Here is an 18,592-nt window from a genome sequence, read left to right on the forward strand (position 1 = left end):
CTCATGCTAGATGAGAATGAGAACACCTTAAGGAACGCCAGGCCTGTTTGCTTGCTGTGCATAACCTCCTGGAATCCCATGGTGTTGCTCTCTGCTCCAAAAGGTGTGTGCTGAGTTTGCAACAACCCTGGCCAGAGCCAGTCGGGAGCCGTGCTGGACGGCTGGGCTCAAGGCAGTGTTTCCACTTTGCTTCTGTTTCACTGTGGACTGTGTCACTCACCGAACCTGGCTTAGGTCTGGGGCCTCAAACTGGCTGAGCACTGGCTCTGTGGTTTCCAGATAACCCCTGGAGCACAGGAATTAAGTCCACCAGCCAGGGGTTGAGAGAAGGAAGAGGAGAGGGAGGCAAGGACTGAACACAGACCATCGTGTCCCGTGCACTTTACACACATCATTAGCTCCTTTGGTGCCTGCACAACCCTGTATGGGGGGAACTATGAATCCCCTCATTCCTGAGAAATGAAATGAGACTCAGCCTCAGACTCACCCACCGTGATGCAGTAGTCAGCTCCGAGGCTCTCTAGACAAGCCTGTGCCTCTACTGAGAAGCTCATGCTCAGAGCCCAAAGCATCCTGACCCAAATACAAAGCCCAATCGCAATTCCATCACTATCTACTTAAAACACTGGGATGAGAGGGAAGAATGATGTAAGAAATTAAAAAGAAATACAGAGCATAAATGAGACAGGACATTACTTGAATGTGGAGCTGAAAGCACTGTTTTCTGTTACCAGGTCTCCACCTAGGACTTGTCTTCTCACTTCTCTGGGCCTCGGTTTGCTTATCAAATGGGGGAGAGTGTTGCCATCACTCCTTGTGGAGTGCATCATCCTCATCTGTAAAATGGGGGTAACCATGGCTCCCGCTTCACAGGGTTGTTTGGGGATTGAAGGAAATAATGCATGTAGAGCACCTGGCCTGAAGTTATGGTCATTGATACCACGGTCATTATTATGCGTTAGGCTAGGGTTTGAGACATAGTGAGTGCCCCATAAATACTTACATGGTCACAATTTGGCAAAGAAGAAAAGAAAGAGGGGGCAAGATGAGGAGGGTTGGAAGAGAGGGAGGGGAGCTTAACTGCCTCCACTACAAGTGGGGAGGCATGATGGCAAGGCCCAGAGGGAGAAAGGCCCTACAACCTCCCCACCTCCACCTGACTCCCACCTTTAGTGGATGTATTTGACTTTCTGATGCTTTCTTTGCCCCCTGGAACTTGGGGACAGAAGAAAGAAGGCAGTGGGAACAGCAAAGCTTTTACTTGTCTGGTCCCAATCTGGTCTTGAATCCCCCTGTATTTTTTTTTTAAGATAGCTGTTATGGGTTTATTTTTTTTAAGATAGCTGTTATGGGTTATAGGTACCCGTTGCTGGCAACCTCTCTCCTGTAATTCCCTTGATTTGGGAAATGCAATTGTTCCTGTCACTCATTATAACTCATCCCTCACTCCAAGGTGGTGGGCCACCCTCAGGTTTGACTAAGTTCACCTCACCCTGCCTGGTGGTCCTCTAGGGCAGAGTCTTGGGCAACCCCACACCTTTGGCCTGTTGGGGTGGGGCTGGAGGTCTAGACCTTATTCCACTGCCTTGGACATTCCAGCCATTCTTTCAGTCTTTAGATCTCTCGGTCACCAGCCAGAACCTAGTTAACTCCTGAGTGCATTCTACCTTTGATGAGAGTGAAGCACTAATAGAGAAGAACCAGGTCTTAACCACCTCTTTCACAAGTCCCGCAGAGTGGTCTTGCATCTCACTTTGGAACAAGACATCTCTTGAGCTTTGGCAGAGCAGGAGGCTAGAGTATGTCCATTTTAAAAGCAAGTTATTACTACTACTATTAATAATAATAAAAGCAAGTTACATAAAATACCATGAGAATTTGCTACTGAGATGGGAGAAGTAGGGTAAGAATCAGGGATAGTTTTCGGGAGAAGGTGATACTGGAGATGGATTTTGAAGGATGATATGAAGTTACCAAGTGGAGGTTGGAAGAAAGGCCTTTCCGGATGGCAGAAACCTCATGTGAAAAGACTCAGAGGCATGGGGAGAGCTAGGTGTATTTGGGCAGAGTAGAGTGGAGTAAGGAGGGACTCAGGCCAGCCTAACTAATTCAAAGTTAGCTCTCTCTCCACTTACTAGTTGAATGAACTTGGGTAAGTAATTCAGTGTGGGCCTCTCAGCCAGGCTGCCTCTTCCTGAGGCCAGTGGCTTGTCTGCTTTAGAGACAATAACAAACCTTGAGAGCCTTTTAGAAATCCAGCAGAAACTGACTCAGGGGTTCTGGGGTGGGCTCCAGGATTCTCCTGCAGGAGGCCTATTGGCCACGCTTTGCAGACCTCAAGTGTCTCACACCCAGGACCGAGCCTGGCACACAGTTAATGCTCAGCAAGCAGTGAATGAAGAAATAGAATTGATCAATTCAATACAGCTTTGCCCAGCAAGAATGCTTCTGGAAGGAACTCTGGGCTGCCTAAAATATCTCTACCCATTTCACACCACAGAGGTGGTGCCTGCCTCACAGAGGGTTGCACAGAGGCCAAGGGCTCAGATGCATCCACCCAATCCGGGGACATTAGTCAGACTGTCCCGAGGACAAATGCTATGGTTATTTAAAGCCTCTCTATGTTGACATTGTGCAGATGAGAGGGAGCTTGGAAAAGTTGAGAGACAACTACTGGGAGCTCTGTGCAAAAAGCAGTATGGTATGAGGATCTTAGACCTCATAGGAAAAGATCCTATGATCTTCCCTCCTCATAGGGGAAAGTGCACAGGGCATTGGAGTCAAATGTCCCTGGATTTTAGTCCTGGCAAGTCACTTCACCTCGCTGAACCTCTCTGAACTTCACTTTCAACATAAAATGGAAGTAATACCACCTGCTTTGAGGACTGTTGGGTGAATTGAGTGAGGGTAGGGGGTTACAACAGTTTAGAGCCGTGCAGCCAGCAGAGGGAGAGGCGGAGCAATGCATAAATGCCGCCCCCCTGTGAAATAAACACAGATCCCCTAATGAGAACAAACACAGGCTATTTAATCAGGGCTCAGCCTGAGTTTGGCAGAGGCTCAAAGGCAGGCGGGGAAGTAGGAAGGATTTGTCGTGGGAAAAAGGGAAGGCCTCCGGGGATCTCTGATCACAGGCTATTGGCAGTAGCTGGAAGTGGGCTCCCTAGAAGTAGGGTGCCTTGTGTGATTGGTTTGGGGAGCATATTTGGCTTTCTCTTGCTAGTCCTGAGTTGGAAGTGGAGGCTGACAATAGGGAAGCTGGCAGTCACTGGGCCAGCCCTGACCATCCTAGGAAGATGTGCACAGGTGGTTTGGTTTGGCTTCTCCCAACTGGCTCCTGCAGAGGTTGGGTGTTGCAGTGCTGTTGTCATATATGGTCTGGCCACTGGTCGTTTGTATATTTAGACTCTCACTGAGCACTTATGGTACATTCATTCATCGGATATTTATCGAGGCCCTTTTCCATGTCCTGGGCATCCAGGCCTGGCTGCAAGCAGGGCAAAGCAGACCTCCTGTGCTCCGGGTCCTGCCTCCAAAAAGCCACCCTCTTTGTGTCCATGTGCTACTGAGACCTTCAGTGGCTGACAGCATAGTGAGTTCTATTTATTCAAATTTCATATTTCTTGAGATTCTGAGTATCCTTCCAGTGGCCACAGACCCTACTTCTGTCCCAGAGAACAGGCTTTCTTCTCCTTACTTAGCATCACCTCTTTCAGAGATGCCCAGGCACCCACTGCCACACTGTCACAGCACATGCATCCCTACCTCTCTGTTTTTCCAGCTGTCATATGCCTTGTCTGCCACTGGTGCTAGTGCTCTGGACAGGGACCGTCCCGGTGGCCACAAAAAATCGAAGACTGTTTCGTTCCTGTGGGTCTGTGAAGGCCCTTGGCACCCCTGCCAGCACTGAGCCAAGCCCCCAGAAGGAAAGGGCCTGTGCACTCAGTGGTTTTTGGTTTTTTGTTTTTGTTTTTGTTTTTTTAGTGAAGAATTATGCTCCTTCCCTCCAGGAAGACCAGAGCCTCAGCTGCTTACAGCTGCTTATTTCACTTGGCTAAGCCCCAAACATACTTTCCCACCCTCTTATCACCTCCCTATCTCCATATTTTCTGTCCCCCTCTTTCTTCCAGGTTTTCTTAAGAATAGTAGTAGTGATAGGAGCTGCCCTTTACTGAAGGTTACCTCAATACCATGCATTTCAACAAACACAGATGACACATTAAATCCTACAATCCTCCCGATAACTCTGTGAGGCTGCACTTTAACCATTACCCCAGGGTAAGACAAGGAAACCGTTAGAGGCTCCTAAAAAGATATGTTGGAGTCTCAGCCTCTCAGGACCCCGGAATGTCACCTTGTTTGGGTCTTTTTTTTTAATTTATGATAGTCAGAGAGAGAGAGAGAGGGGCAGAGACACAGGCAGAGGGAGAAGCAGGCTCCATGCACCGGGAGCCCGACGTGGGATTCGATCCCGGGTCTCCAGGATCGCGCCCCGGGCCAAAGGCAGGCGCCAAACCACTGCGCCACCCAGGGATCCCTGTTTGGGTCTTTATAGAAGTCATCAAGTTCAAATGAGGTTGGGAGGGTGGGCTCTATGTCCTTATCAAAAGGGGAAGTTTGGACACAGACACATAGCGATGGAAGACGATGCAAGGAAACTGGGAGAAAGCAGCCTTCCACAAGGTGAGGAGAGAGGCCTGGAACACATCCTGCCCCCACAGCCCTCAGGGGGAACCAACCCCCACCCCATACCTTGTTCTAGGACATCTGGCCTCCACACTGTGAAATAAACAAGTCTTGTCATTTAAGCCACCCAGTCCTTGGCCCTTTGTCACAGCAGGCCTAGCAAATGAACGCAGAAGCTGATGCTCTGAAAGGCCAAAGTAACTTGCACAAACCTCAGAATGAACAGGTACTGGAGTCCGGGCTCCCAGTGGGTCACTCCCTGGGCTCCAGGCCAATCCCTCTGGGTGTCCTGTCTACTGTGTCCTGCCTTTTTAGTAAGTTTTAGCCCAACTTATATCTCCCCCACCACTATGCCAGTCCCTGGGCCTCTGGACCTGCTTTCTTAGGTCTCTCTGTCCTTCCTACTCCCACTGCATCCCGCCTTCCTCCCTCTCAAAGTCAACAGCTAATATTTTTCAGGGATCTCATTCCTCAAGCCCTGTCCTAGGGGCACCACTTAAGAACACTGTTCCTTTCTCCAACCTGCAGAAGGATGCATGTGTGGACACAAGGTGCAGACAGAATGATAAGAATAAATATTATTTTGAAACATTGACAAGAACCAATAAAAAAACTGTCTGTGATCTCTATTATAGGCATACGAAATCCATCCTTAATGGAAGGAAATGATAAATTTCAGATAGAAGACGATGAAAATAAAGGTGTATTTTCCCCCATAAAACTTCATAAACTCCCTGGATTCTATCAGTAGACTCCTTGGCGGTTAAGAGCCCCAATCAGCCTACATATCTGAGCTGTAAGGTAACTGTTCTTGCATCCTCTCTGCCTTATGAATTCCTAACAGACAAGCACTATATCATATTCACATTTGCATCCATAGCAGGTGGCAAGACCCAGCTTACAGTGCATTCTCAATATATGCTGGAAGGAAGGGAAAGGGGGGGCTGAGGGATGAATAAAGGAGGGAGGAAGATTGGTGGAATGGATCCTCACACAAGACGAGGAAATAACTTTTTCCAGTCTTCAGATGCTGCTATGACTGGGGCTCTATGAATCCTAGACTTCTGTCTATTTTCTGGCAAGCCCATATGATTCATCCTCTTAATATTGAGATGGCCAGTAACAAAGCAATACTTTTTTAAAAATCAAATGTATTTGGCCTTCTGTAAATATAAAAAGAGTGGACATTTTGTCAGCATGTTTATTTTGATGAATTTACACTCATGGTTTATCCTTATAGACCCCTCAATTCAATTTGGCAAAGATGGTGCTACAGAAAAGCCATTGGTAGGAGAATTTGTCTGTCCCTTTTCCTCCCCAATTCAATTAAAAAAGAAAAGCATTTTCTAGGTCCCTACTCTGTGCTCAACTGGAAGCTATAGGCCAAGGTCTCAACCTAGAAACCAAGTCCACAGCTCAAGGCACCAGAATGGACTGCAGCCCTCACATGTCAGTGATTAAGGACCACTGTCATAGCCCTGCCTCACTAGGACTGGGTGGGCAGAGCTGGGTCAAATCAACACAAGAATTGCACATGGACAGGAGGGGTCTCCTCAAGCCCAGTCCTGCCCCAAACCCCTGGAAGCTCCACACCAGCAGGGACTGGGCACAATTACAATTCATCTTTTTTTCAAAAGAATTTCAGGGTATTTTGAATTAAAACATAAAAAGAATCAGTCCAGTGCTACCGGCTGCCCAGACTCTGTCAGTTAACCCCTCATCATTGGCTCTGTGGAGGCTCCTGGGCAGTGGCTTCTGTGTCAGGGTCAACTCCAACATATCTGTCTTTGTCAGTTTAGGCTGCTATAACAAAATAGACTAGGTGGCCTAAACAACAGAAATTTATTCATCACGGTCCTGAAGGCTGGGAAGGCCAAGATTAGGTGGCTGGCTGATCCAGTTCCAAGGGAAGGCTTATTTCTTGACTGTGTTCTTATAGAAAGAGAGATTACCTCTCCCATGTCTCAAGGGCACTAAGCTCATGCATAAAGACTTTACTTTCATGATCTAATTACTTCCCAAATACCCCACCTCCAAATAGCATCACATTGGAGATTAGAGCTTCAACATATAAGTTTTGAAGGATGCAAACTTTTAGTCCATAATGGTGTTCTTGCCCTGTAGACCTTCCCATCCATGACCCACAGTTGAGATCCTGTGATGGCCTCTGATTGGAGATGCCACCTCCAGCCACATTATAGGACAGCTTCATCTCATCTACCATATCTCACTGGAAAAAACAAACATCATCACCTTTTACCATTGGTTTATGACAAGCCTACCAACCTGGCCAGTCTTCTCAGAACCTTGACCCCAGGCTCATGTCAAGCTTCATGTTTGGATGCTTTCTCTAGACTTCACTTTGGTACTGTGACCTTTCTTACTGGAACACTGGCAAAACATCCTCTGCTGTTACTCTCCAGACTGGCAAGCATTGCCTCAAGTTAAACACGGTGGCCTTCCATATCTAAAGCTTTCATCTTTTCTAATTTCAAATTTCTCTGAATAGCCCCAGAAATGGTACCAACAGGATCCAGGAAACAGAGCTTTGTAGGAGCATCTTATTTGGAGGGCTCACATACCTGTGTCTTCAGAGATGACAGCCACCTCCTATGATGTCTTTCAGTTGGGTTGACTCAGGTAGAGGGCCAGGATGAAGACTTCAAGATCAGACTGACCCCAGGTGGCTGCCTGCACTGCCATATTCTCCTGGGAGACTTTGGGACTACTAACAAACCTCCCTAAGACTTAATGCCCTCATCTGTAACAGAAATAATATTATAGTATGTCTAGTATATTACAGTGTGAATTATCCAGGGTTGTTATCCTGGTTGATAAGATATCCCAGCTAAATTAAAGAAGGCATGTAAAATTCTGTCCCCCTTGGCCCAATCAGCTGTGGCCTCATAGAGACAGGGTGTGCACTGTGAAATAGGCCTGCAACCTTCCCTGAGCAGACACCTGACTCTGCACTCATGTCCCCTGCCTCTCCCACCTTTCACCTGGTGAACCCCTGCACCACTTTTAAGCCTTATTCTATGGCCCCATGAACCAGCCTCCACACCCACTCGGAGAATCAGCTCCTCCCTCCTCAGCGCCCTCCCAACAATGCCTCTATGGCAGTAACAACACAGCTTCTCACGAACTTTTATTCCTGTGGCTGGTTTTGGTTCTTCTATCTCAAGCACAGTCTCTTATCTCTGGGGTCTAGCCCAGGATAAATAAATGCTGAGTGGCTGGCTGAGGAAATTAAATGAATTTCCTGTCAGTTTTATATTTTATGAATATATTTTAGCCCTCATGAGAGGCCTCTGAAGGTTATATCATCATTGCCCAAAAATATGAAATGACTTATCTATGCCATACAGCCTATTAGAGATGGAATAAAGGTCTCAACCCAGGTCTTATGGCTCTAGAACTGTTAATAAAACTGTTAGTGCCAGTCTTATTCTCTGCTGTAGATGTCACAACCTCTCTGTTTTCAAATCTGTGAGAGATTTATTTGAATAACTCTATTTGCCTTTTAAGGGGTTGTGGAAGAAATAATTACTACTTATCCATTGTCTGGAAATGGCAGGTTATAAAATGCAGCAATCCAACTCAGTCTTCATTTTTAGATCTTTTATAGAACATGAGACTCTACTCTGCAATCATAGTAGAAAGGCTTTTCTTTGTCTGTTTATGCAAAAGTTTATTTGAACCCTTGATTTTGAAATCTAAGGATTCATATTCTTCAGCATCTCCTCAAATGTAAGTAAACGCAGATGTAGATTTTTGACAGTCTGGTATCTCCATGCAAAACCACCTCTGACCCTCCATTTGTAAATTGGGGTGTGGGGTTAGGGGTGGCTGGGAGCTCATCCAGCCCTAGCACTCAGTTAGCACCCCACCAAGGTGTCCTGTATCCTCTTGGCTAAAGTGGCTGATTTAAGTGAGAGCAGACAGCCAAGCCAGACCAATAGGAGTCAGGACTGGGATTTTGCTAGGAAAAAGGCTTAGGAAAGAGTTGTTATTCCTGTGCTCCAGTTACTAAGCCTACAACTGCTGGTGTCCACCCTTGTCATCACCCAGAGAAGAGCATATCTGAGTCTCCATAGAAAGCAGATTCAAAAGATGGAGAGCTGTCAGATTCTGACGACAGGAGGACCCCATGACTAAAACCAGTGCCAGCCCTGGACTTAATCAATTATCAGTGAGAAGAAGCAATAAATTTCCTTTTATGCTGACACTTGCCTGACCTGGCATTTACAACAACACCAAAAAAAAAATCCTGGATAATGTTGAAAATAACTATCATAATTATTGAAAATAAATAATATGGCAAGTCAAATTCTCAACCTGTTTACTGAGCTCAAATTATACTGACTATACTGAGTTAGGCAACAGCCTCCATGTTCAAAGAATTTATATTCCAATAAAGAAGACTAAACAAAGATATTTTTAAATGATTCTGTCTTTATTTCATTCCTTTACAATCAAGAAGACTAAACAAATTTTTTTTTAGTGATTCTGTCTTAATTTCATTCCTTTACTTAATAAGCATTTACTAAATGCTGTAAGATTAGAGCACTCTGTTTTATTGTACTTGAACTTGGGGTTCATGGCCCTTATCTTAATCTTAAATAGTCAATTGTCATGTAATTATTACATTAATGACTTCCTCTCTCATCAGACTGGAATTTCGTGTGGAATGAGACTTTGTCTGTCTTTTGTTCACTACTATGCCCTGTGCCTGGCACAGTGTTCACCATCTAGGAGTTACAGTCTGATGGTGGAGGCACATCAGACTGTAACTGGCACAAAACAGACAAAACAGGCACAAAACAGACCATTGTAACACAAGGAGATACTTGCTCCACCAGAGTCATGACAAGTACAAGGGTTGTGGGTCCCCAGAAAGAGAGTCGAGCCATTTGCCTAGAGAAGGAAGGCAGACCTGGGGACAATTTCCTTGAGGGAGTAGATTTTGAACTTTTTATTTCATGTCTTGTTTGTTTCCTTCGGTTTCTTTTAGGTTGAGAAAGATGTTGTGCTGATATACTCTGGAGTGGCCTCCAATCTTCCCCACTTCTTGGTGTTCAGATTTAGGCTTCTTCTGGCACCAAAAACAAGTTGGTTGCCTTGGTGCAGACTTTGGGCATTCTCTCTCTCTCTCTCTTTTAAAGATTTTATTTATTTATTTATTCATGAGAGACACAGAAAGAGAGGAAGAGACACAGGCAGAGGGAGAAGCAGGCTCCATTCAGGGAGCCTGACATGGGACTCAATCCCAGGTCTCCAGGATCACACCCCAGGCTGCAAGTGGTGCTAAACTGCTGTGCCACCGGGGCTGCCTGGCATTCTCTCTTGGATATACTTCATCATGGGTTTTGTAAGCAGCCTCTAAGATGATTCTCCAGTGATCTACACATCCTGGGAACAAAAGCTTAACTTGAATTCGGCTTTCTGTAACTTGCATCTAAAATAGTCAAAGATGAACGTGAACATTATGTACATCCTTGAAACCAAGCATCCCAAGTGTTCAAGACTCCTCATTCTAGAAAAAATAAAGCATAAAAGACAAACATCCCCTTAGAAAGTCTTAAAGTGTACCATTCTTTGGATCACCAATCTGGGAAATGGGCCCTACAACCGCATTTTGAGATAGATTTGTTTAGAAAGAACCTGAAACCAGAGAAGCTAATTCGGTTGAGCCCACATTGAAGTTTTATTTTTTTTTCTCAGAGTTAGCACTAGAATCCTAACCTTAGATCATTCAGATGACAGCAGAGGTCTTCCAGCCCCTGAGACCTGAGGCCAAATGAAACCTCTACAAGCTTTCTACAATTCTAAACCTCTTACAAGTTTCTAGAGCTTTATGTCTACTGTTCTATGGGTTTGAAATAACTCTGTTTTCTCATCTTTATTAAAAGCTCCTTTTGTCCCTTAAGAGCTATGTCATGTGTCATCTTCTCCATGAAGTCTTTCTTGATTGCAAAGCATTAGTTGCTCCTCTCTCTGTTCCCAAAACATTCTGAACACCCTCTCTTCATACATACTATGGATTCTTTTTTTTTTTTTTTCATACTATGGATTCTTGTGTTTACTCCGTCTCCTCACTGGACTGAGTCCCCCAAACGCAGGGTCCATGAATCAGCACCTCTCTGTATCTCCAGCTGTCAGATCCTGGCATGAAGTAGCCACTCAGTAAATATCATCAGATTATATTGGAAAAGAAAAGGAGCAGAGAAATTCTCCCACCAGGGTTTCCTGTTTTGGGGACAAGACGGTCAAGGTCACTGAACAGAGTTATTTATTCCTCAGAGCCTTAAGACCCAACTTACATCAGGGGGGTCATGATTGACAGACATTTTAAATAAAAGAAGATAACATTTGCCTCATCATTAGTACTCAAGCAAAACCATGTGGGACAAATTAATTCATGTGTATCAAGTTATATTTATCTTTTTTTTTTTTAAGTAGGCTCCACACTCGGTGGAGGGTGGGGTTTCAACTCACAACCCTGAGATCAAGATCTGAGTTGAGATCAAGAGTCAGATGCTTAACCAGCTGAACCACCCAGGCGCCGCTTAAGTTGTATTTATCTTAATAACCACAGTCCTTTCTCAGGGTGCAGGGTTGGATCTAAATGTCTTTCTCTGGAATCTTGAGTAAGTGGGTTTTATTGCCACTTGATCCTGAAAGGAACACTTTGCATTCCAAAAGCTTGTTTTAAGAAGCCCAGCAGTTTAGTTTAAAACTAAATTGCAAATCATTATCCCCTCTATTACATTTTGCTAGATAATCAAAACATGAGCAATAGAAATCTAACTATATTTGAAAAACTTCATCTCATCATTGTCTGAATGCATTCATTCATTCATTTATTCTTCCCAAAAAATGTCTACTGTATGACAGATTTTGTAATACAAAAGCATTTCCCATATTCTAATGTCTCTAAATTTCTCTAGTGAGCAATTTTTACAACAGTATTACCATAGAACAGTTGACATTTGGAGGGTTATTTTGATAAAATCATCACTATCACTGCTCATACACCACATCTTTCTCCACCCAGGGCCATTGCAAATGCCCAGGTCCTCACTTGAAGGTTTGCGAGTCAATAGCTCTGAAGTCTGATGAAGCAATACTAAAGATTGAACAACTTACTTCCTATTTCACCATCTTGCTGCTCTAAGAGATACATTTCTATGTTCCTGTTCATTGTTCCCCTGATGCTTCTATTAGCCAGTAGTTCAGTGTTTCTGTCCTGTGACCCTATTTCCACTGGGCCAGAGCAATCGAGGATGGATGGTACTTTTCCACCTGCAGCCGTGAGCTGTGCTGGAAGCAGCCAAGCACTCAGATCCTTTGAGCTGAACTCAAGTCACTCACTTACCTAGAAATCCCCTTCCTTCCTGATGAGTGGCATTCTAGGTTCTTGTCTTTTCCTACTTGTGGAACTCTAATGGCATTAAGTATCAAAAAGAAAAAGGATTTCTGGGATGCCTGGGTAGCTCAGCGGTTGAGCATCTGCCTTCCGCTCAGGGTGTGATCCCGTGGTCCGAGGGTTCAAGTCCCACATATGGCCTCTCTGCATTGAGCCAGCTTCTCCCTCTGCATCTGTCTCTGCCTCTCTCTGTGTATCACATGAATAAATAAAATCTTTAAAAAAATAAAGAAGAGAAAGAAAGAAAGAAAGAAAGAAAGAAAGAAAGAAAGAAAGAAAGAAAAAGAAGAAGAAGAAGAAGAAGAAGAAGAAGAAGAAAAAGAAAGAAAGAAAGAAAGAAAGAAAGAAAGAAAGAAAGAAAGAAAGAAAGAAAGAAAGAAAGAAAGAGGATTTCCCATCTTTTTCTTCCGGGAGACTCTGTGACTGCTAGGTGTATTTAATGCTTCCTCTCCATGACCAGCCAAAACAATTTTGAAAAAGAAGAACAAAGTTGGAAGGCTCACACTATCTGATTTTAAGGCTTAATATAACAACACTACAGGGGACTTGATAGTGTGTCTATGGCATAAAGATGGATATAGATCAATGGAACCAAAAAAGAGAGTCCAAAAATAGACTAACATCTATATGGTCATTGATTTTTGACCACATACAAAGTTAATTCAATGAGGGAAAGAATACCTTTTTTAACAAATGGTTGTGGAACAACTGGACATCCATTTGCAGAGAACAAAACTTGACCCTAACCTCACCTCATTATGCATAAAAATTAGTTCACAATGAATCACAGACCTACATACAAGAGCTAAAACTACAAAATCACAGTTTCTGAGAGAAAGCATAGTAGAATATCTTTGTGATAGTCAGGTAGCCAAAATTTCTTAACTACGATACAAGAAACAAACCATAAAATAAAAAGTTAATAAATTAGGCTTGATAAACATTTTAAACTTTTACTCTTCACAAAACTACTGAGAAAATGAAATGGCTGAACTCCAATAAAAAAAAAGTAAAAAAAAAAAGCAGGAGAATTGTTAAAGAAATTATGGTATATTTATAGAATTGAAAACAACTCAGCAATAAAAAAAATAAATTATTACTGAAAAAAAAATGAAATGGCAATACATAGACCAGAAGTGGATAGATAGGTAGATAGATAGATAGATAGCCTTCTATAAAGTAGCTCTACTACTCCATAACTATAAAATAAACATTCTAATAAAAATGAATAAGATATTTAAGCAGAAACATCATAGAAGATATATGAATGTGCAATAAACATGTGAAGATGTTCCCTGCGTTTAGTCACCAGGGAAATTATGATCAACATTGCAGTGGGGTACTACTACACCCACTAGAATAGTTCAAATTAAAAATATTGACCTTAGCAAGTGGTCACTTTGGAAAGTAATTGCCAACAATTAATTACACTTGCTGGGTAGTTTATTGTTTTTAAAAGCCATAAATTCAAGAAAGAAAACAAACAAACACGGTGGGGTGGGGGGCAGGGGAGAGAGGCAAACCAAGAAACAGACTCTTAACTATAGAGAACAAACTGACAGTTCCCAGAGCCAAGGGCATAGAGGACAGGAGAAAAGTGTGATGGGGATGAAGGAGTGCACTTGCTATAATGAACACCAGGTGTTGTATGGAATTGCTGAATCACTAAATTCTATGCCTGAAACTAACATTACTCTGTATGTTAACTAGCTGAAACTTAAATAAAAACCTGAAGAAAAAAATATTAATGAAAGTTACCCATATACAAGCCATTTGATCTAGCCCTTCCACTCCTGGATATTTTCTCACAATGATTTGCACGTGAATGCTCATAGAAGATTTATTAATAAGCGGTGACAATTGTGTCTATTCATACAATCAGATGGTCCTCCTCAATAAAAAAAAAAAAAGACCTTACTGATTCGTACCATATCAGTACATATTTTTGAGTCAAACTTCAAAATCATTGTGCTGAGCAAGATAAGCCGAATATATAAAAATATTTGTTATAGAGGAGGCACCTGGGTGGCTCAGTGGTTGAGCATCTGTCTTGGGCTCAGGTCATGATCCTGGGGTCCTGGGATCAAGTCCCGCATCAGGCTCCTTGCTCAGCAGGGAGCCTGCTTCTCCCTCTGCCTATGTCTCTGCCTCTCTCTCATGAATAAATAAATAAAATCTTTTTAAAAATTTATTAGATAATTTTACTTCTGTGGCATTCTAAAGGAGGCAGCTCTCTTCTATAGTGACAGGAAGCAAATCAGTGGTTGCCCGGGGCCTGGGTAAGCATGGGGATGTAGTACAAAGGGGCCCGAGGGATATTTTGGGGCATGAGAGAAATGTTCTGCATCTTGATGGTGGTGGTTACACAAGTGTACATATTTGTTAAAACTCATCAAGTGGTGTACTTAAAAAGGTGATTATATTTTCTTTCTCATACAGGTCTATATTATCCCTGTGGTTTTTCATGATTGTTATTTACTGCATACAATTTGTTATAAAAAAATTTTTAAAGCTCCATCACATTGGATCCTCTGATAAGCTGCTCTTTTTCAAGGAAAAAAAGAGTGCTCCTCATTTTTTCCTTTCTCGAGTGCTCCTCTTCCTGCTCCTTTGTAGGCTGGTCCTTTCCTAGCCCAGAAACTCTGGGACTCCCCATCATTTCTTCCCTGGGTTGGATGTCCCATGTCATCCTCGTTTGGGGCTTGTTCCCTTTGATTTTGAGTCCTATAGAAAGTGTGAAGATTTCTACCTCTCCTGAATCCTATGGAAAATGTAAGTGCGTAGGGGATATAGCTTATATTAATTGTGACAATACCTTTCACTAATAACAAGTTCAAAGCAAGCCTATAAAGTAGGTTTTTAAATTCCCATTATGGAGATTTCAAGACCGGCTTGGCCAAGACCTCTCCTCCCCGGCGTGGCTCCGAGTGTTCATTACAATGGAAGAAATCAATAATTTCAAGACACCAAGCAAATTATCAGAAAAAAAGAAATCTGCATTATGTTCAACTCCATGTATAAATATTCCTCCCTCTTCATTTATGCAGAAGCTTGGCTTTGGTACTGGGGTGAATGTGTACCTTATGAAAAGATCTCTAAGAGGTTTGTCTCATTCTCCTTGGGCTGTGAAAAAGATTAACCCTAAATGTAATGATCATTATCAAAGTATGTATCAAAAGAGATTAATAGGTGAAGCTAAGATTTTGAAAAACCTCCATCACCCAAACATTGTAGGTTATCGTGCCTTCACTGAAGCCAGTGATGGTAGTCTATGTCTTGCTATGGAATATGGAGGTGAAAAGTCTCTAAATGACTTAATAGAAGAACGAAATAAAGACAGCCAAGATCCTTTTCCAGCGGTCATAATTTTAAAAGTTGCTTTGAACATGGCAAGAGGGTTAAAGTATGTACACCAAGAAAAGAAACTGCTTCATGGAGACATAAAGTCTTCAAATGTTGTAACTAAAGGTGATTTTGAAACAATTAAAATCTGTGATGTAGGAGTCTCTCTGCCACTTGATGAAAATATGACTGTGACTGATCCTGAGGCCTGTTATATTGGCACCGAGCCTTGGAAACCCAAGGAAGCTTTGGAAGAGAATGGCATTATTACTGACAAGGCAGACATACATGCTTTTGGTCTGACTCTGTGGGAAATGATGACTTTGTCTAATCCACACATTAATCTTCCAGATGATGATGATGATGAAGATAAAACTTTTGATGAAAGCGACTTTGATGATGAAGCATACTATGCAGCTTTGGGGACGAGACCACCTGTTAATATGGAAGAACTGGATGAAACGTACCAGAAAGTAATTGAACTTTTCTCTGTATGCACTAACGAAGATCCTAAAGATCGTCCTTCTGCCGCACGCATCGTGGAAGCTTTGGAAATAGATGTCCAGTGATCCCCGCATATTCAGGACTACTGCCTTTACGTGTGGCTCATGTATAGAACTGTTCTGTTTACTCTAATACACTATAGAGTTACTATGATAAGCTGTAATTATTAGACTTTTTGGAAGTAACCCACTTTAGGACCACAGCGCCTAGTTAACATTTAAACAGTTGTATTTGTTAATATGCTTCTGATGATAAGCATTTGAGATTATAGGTTTTCTATTAAGTTCAGGAAACCAGCTACTTATGTATTTGAACGTTTATCTATATATAAAACACTAGCAGTAATACAATGCTAGAAACTCTATGCCTAACATTAATTTGGATCGACTGACCATCACTTTTATTATTTCTCAAATATTATTTTAATGGATCTATTGAAATTAGCACTTTGTGCTGTACAAAAAGAAGTCTACGTTTGCTTATCTTTTAAGCCATTTAACTTTTTCCTGGCCTTTTTTGGCTGATGTGCTTATTATTAAATATGGTCACCAGAAGCTGAGAGAATATGGCTCACAAGACTAGCTTCCTGGGTATTTAGATGTTTTTGGCTAAGGCTTATCTTGCTCTCTCCATTCTCCCCAGGTCTTTGGCTTTCGCTTTAATTTATTAGATGTATTTTCTGTTTTGAAATATTTTTTTTATTTAGTAATCTATATCCTAAGCATTTTGTAGTTCTGGCATAAAAATAAAATCCTAGTAGGATGATATAGAATAAAGGAGACTTCAGTTAAAAAATAAATAAATAAATAAATAAATAAATAAATAAATAAATAAATAAATAATTCCCATTATGTAGAGAAGCAAACTGAAATGGAAAGCAACTTGCCCCGAGTCTCACATCTAGAAAGTAGTAGAGCTAGGATTTTCTCCCAGGATTTTCTAGCCCTAAGTCTGATGTGCTACCATCCTGAGGTTTTACCATACATCAGACACCGTACTGAGCTCTTTACATTATCATTGCTATCCATGATCCTCACCACATTCATCCAGAAGGTGTTGACATGACAGCTGTTGTCAAATATTGAAGAGCTGCCATAAGGAATAAAGAATTAAGCCTACTAAAATAACCACAGAGATCATAATTTGGATTGGTGAGAAGTTACAAGGAGACAAATGTTGGCTCAAAATAAGATAATTTCTAACCATCTGAGCTGGCCCAGATTGAGTCTCTTTGTAAAATAATGAGCTCTCCATCCCTGAAGATACTCAAGAAGAGTCTATCTGCTCAAAGAGACTTGTAGAATCAACTTTTTTGTTTTGTAAGCTGATAACTGGGGGAGGGTATCAGGATGAACTCACTATGACCAGGCACAGTGCTTGCATACAGAATCTCATGGGAAAATATTTTGTACACATCCTTATTTATATGACTAGTGAAACTAAGCTCAGAAAAATCAACTAATTAACCTGATAACATAATTAATGTGGAATTTTGAGTCCAAGTCTATCTAATTCCAAATCTCACAAGGTCAGTCAGACTAGATGAAAGGATTCAATGCCCTTTCATCCTTTCAGCACCAAGATCTCCTCTGAGACCCGTCCCATCCCCACAGATATCTTTAAAAGACCCTATCCATTCAATTAACTGCTTCTACCAAGCATCAGTGGTTCATCACAGGGCAGGCTACAGTGCTGTCCACTAAAAGGAAAGGGCTTGTAGAATTCCATGCGAAAGCAGAGGCACACAGCACTGCCAATAGCCAGTTCCGATTTAAAATCAATGCATGTTAATATTAAAAACTGCTCACAAGCCCCACTGAATACCTTCCAAGATCCTTTCTGAATCAGGAACCTCAAAGAAAGATTAATTTATACCGTGCGTATTGATGTTGCTGCTTAGGGAGAAGCATTATTTTTGACTGAACATTTTTTGATGTTCAGTGAGCTCTTTTTTTTCTACCTCCTCCCTTCTTGCTTGATGCAACCCCAATCTTGAACTTTATTCAAAATCCAACTAAAACCTGGTCTCCTCCCTGACATTTCTTGCCTTGGAGTTCCTACAGCACTTGCATTAAAGCAACAATCTCAAACCCCTGTCTTGTAACCTTCTGTGTCTTGCCTTCCCTTGTTCTCTGACAAAACCCTGTAGGGTCCTGTGGGAAGATTCCCAACCTTGAATTTGGTGCCATGTATTCATTAAGATCTTCTAAATTGCAGGTACCAGAAACCAACTCAGTCTGCTTCAGCAGAAAAGGAGATGTATTAGGACGCCTGGGTGGCTCAGTGGTTGAGCGTCTACCTTTGGCTCAGGGTGTGATCCCAGGGTAGTGGGATCGAGTCCCACATCAGGCTCCCTGCAAGGAGCCTGCTTCTCCCTCTGCCTGTGTCTCTGCCTCTTTCTGTGTGTCTCTCATGAATAAACAAATAAATAATCTTAAAAGAAAAAGAAAAGGAGATGTATTGGTTTAGGTGTAACAGAAAAGTCCCTGTGTATGCGGGTGTCAGACATGGCTTAATCTGGTAAAACATAAAAATTATACCAAAACTTGATGTCATTCTCCACTAAGGAGACCAGCGGTCTTAGTCTGCTGGGGCACTGAGGGCTTCCGGTGATGAGAGACTCTCAGTTTC

At 42.3% G+C, this 18,592-nt stretch overlaps 1 protein-coding gene across 1 annotated transcript; it reads left to right on the top strand.

Annotated features, from left to right (window-relative positions):
- The first annotated feature begins 15,054 nt into the window (after positions 1 to 15,054).
- On the top strand, positions 15,055 to 16,027 carry LOC129509909 (lymphokine-activated killer T-cell-originated protein kinase-like). Its single transcript, XM_055325823.1, has one exon. It carries the CDS (start codon positions 15,055 to 15,057, stop codon positions 16,024 to 16,026), a length of 972 nt encoding a protein of 323 aa, XP_055181798.1. The 3' UTR covers position 16,027.
- Positions 16,028 to 18,592: the final 2,565 nt, after the last annotated feature.

This window comes from Nyctereutes procyonoides, unplaced genomic scaffold (genome assembly GCF_905146905.1).
Source record: "Nyctereutes procyonoides isolate TBG_1078 unplaced genomic scaffold, NYPRO_anot_genome, whole genome shotgun sequence".
Lineage (NCBI taxonomy): Eukaryota > Metazoa > Chordata > Mammalia > Carnivora > Canidae > Nyctereutes > Nyctereutes procyonoides.

What these genes read in the sequence shown, in the direction of transcription:
- LOC129509909 (XM_055325823.1), top strand. Translation starts at nt 15,055, where the DNA reads ATGGAAGAAATCAATAATTTCAAGACACCAAGCAAATTATCAGAAAAA.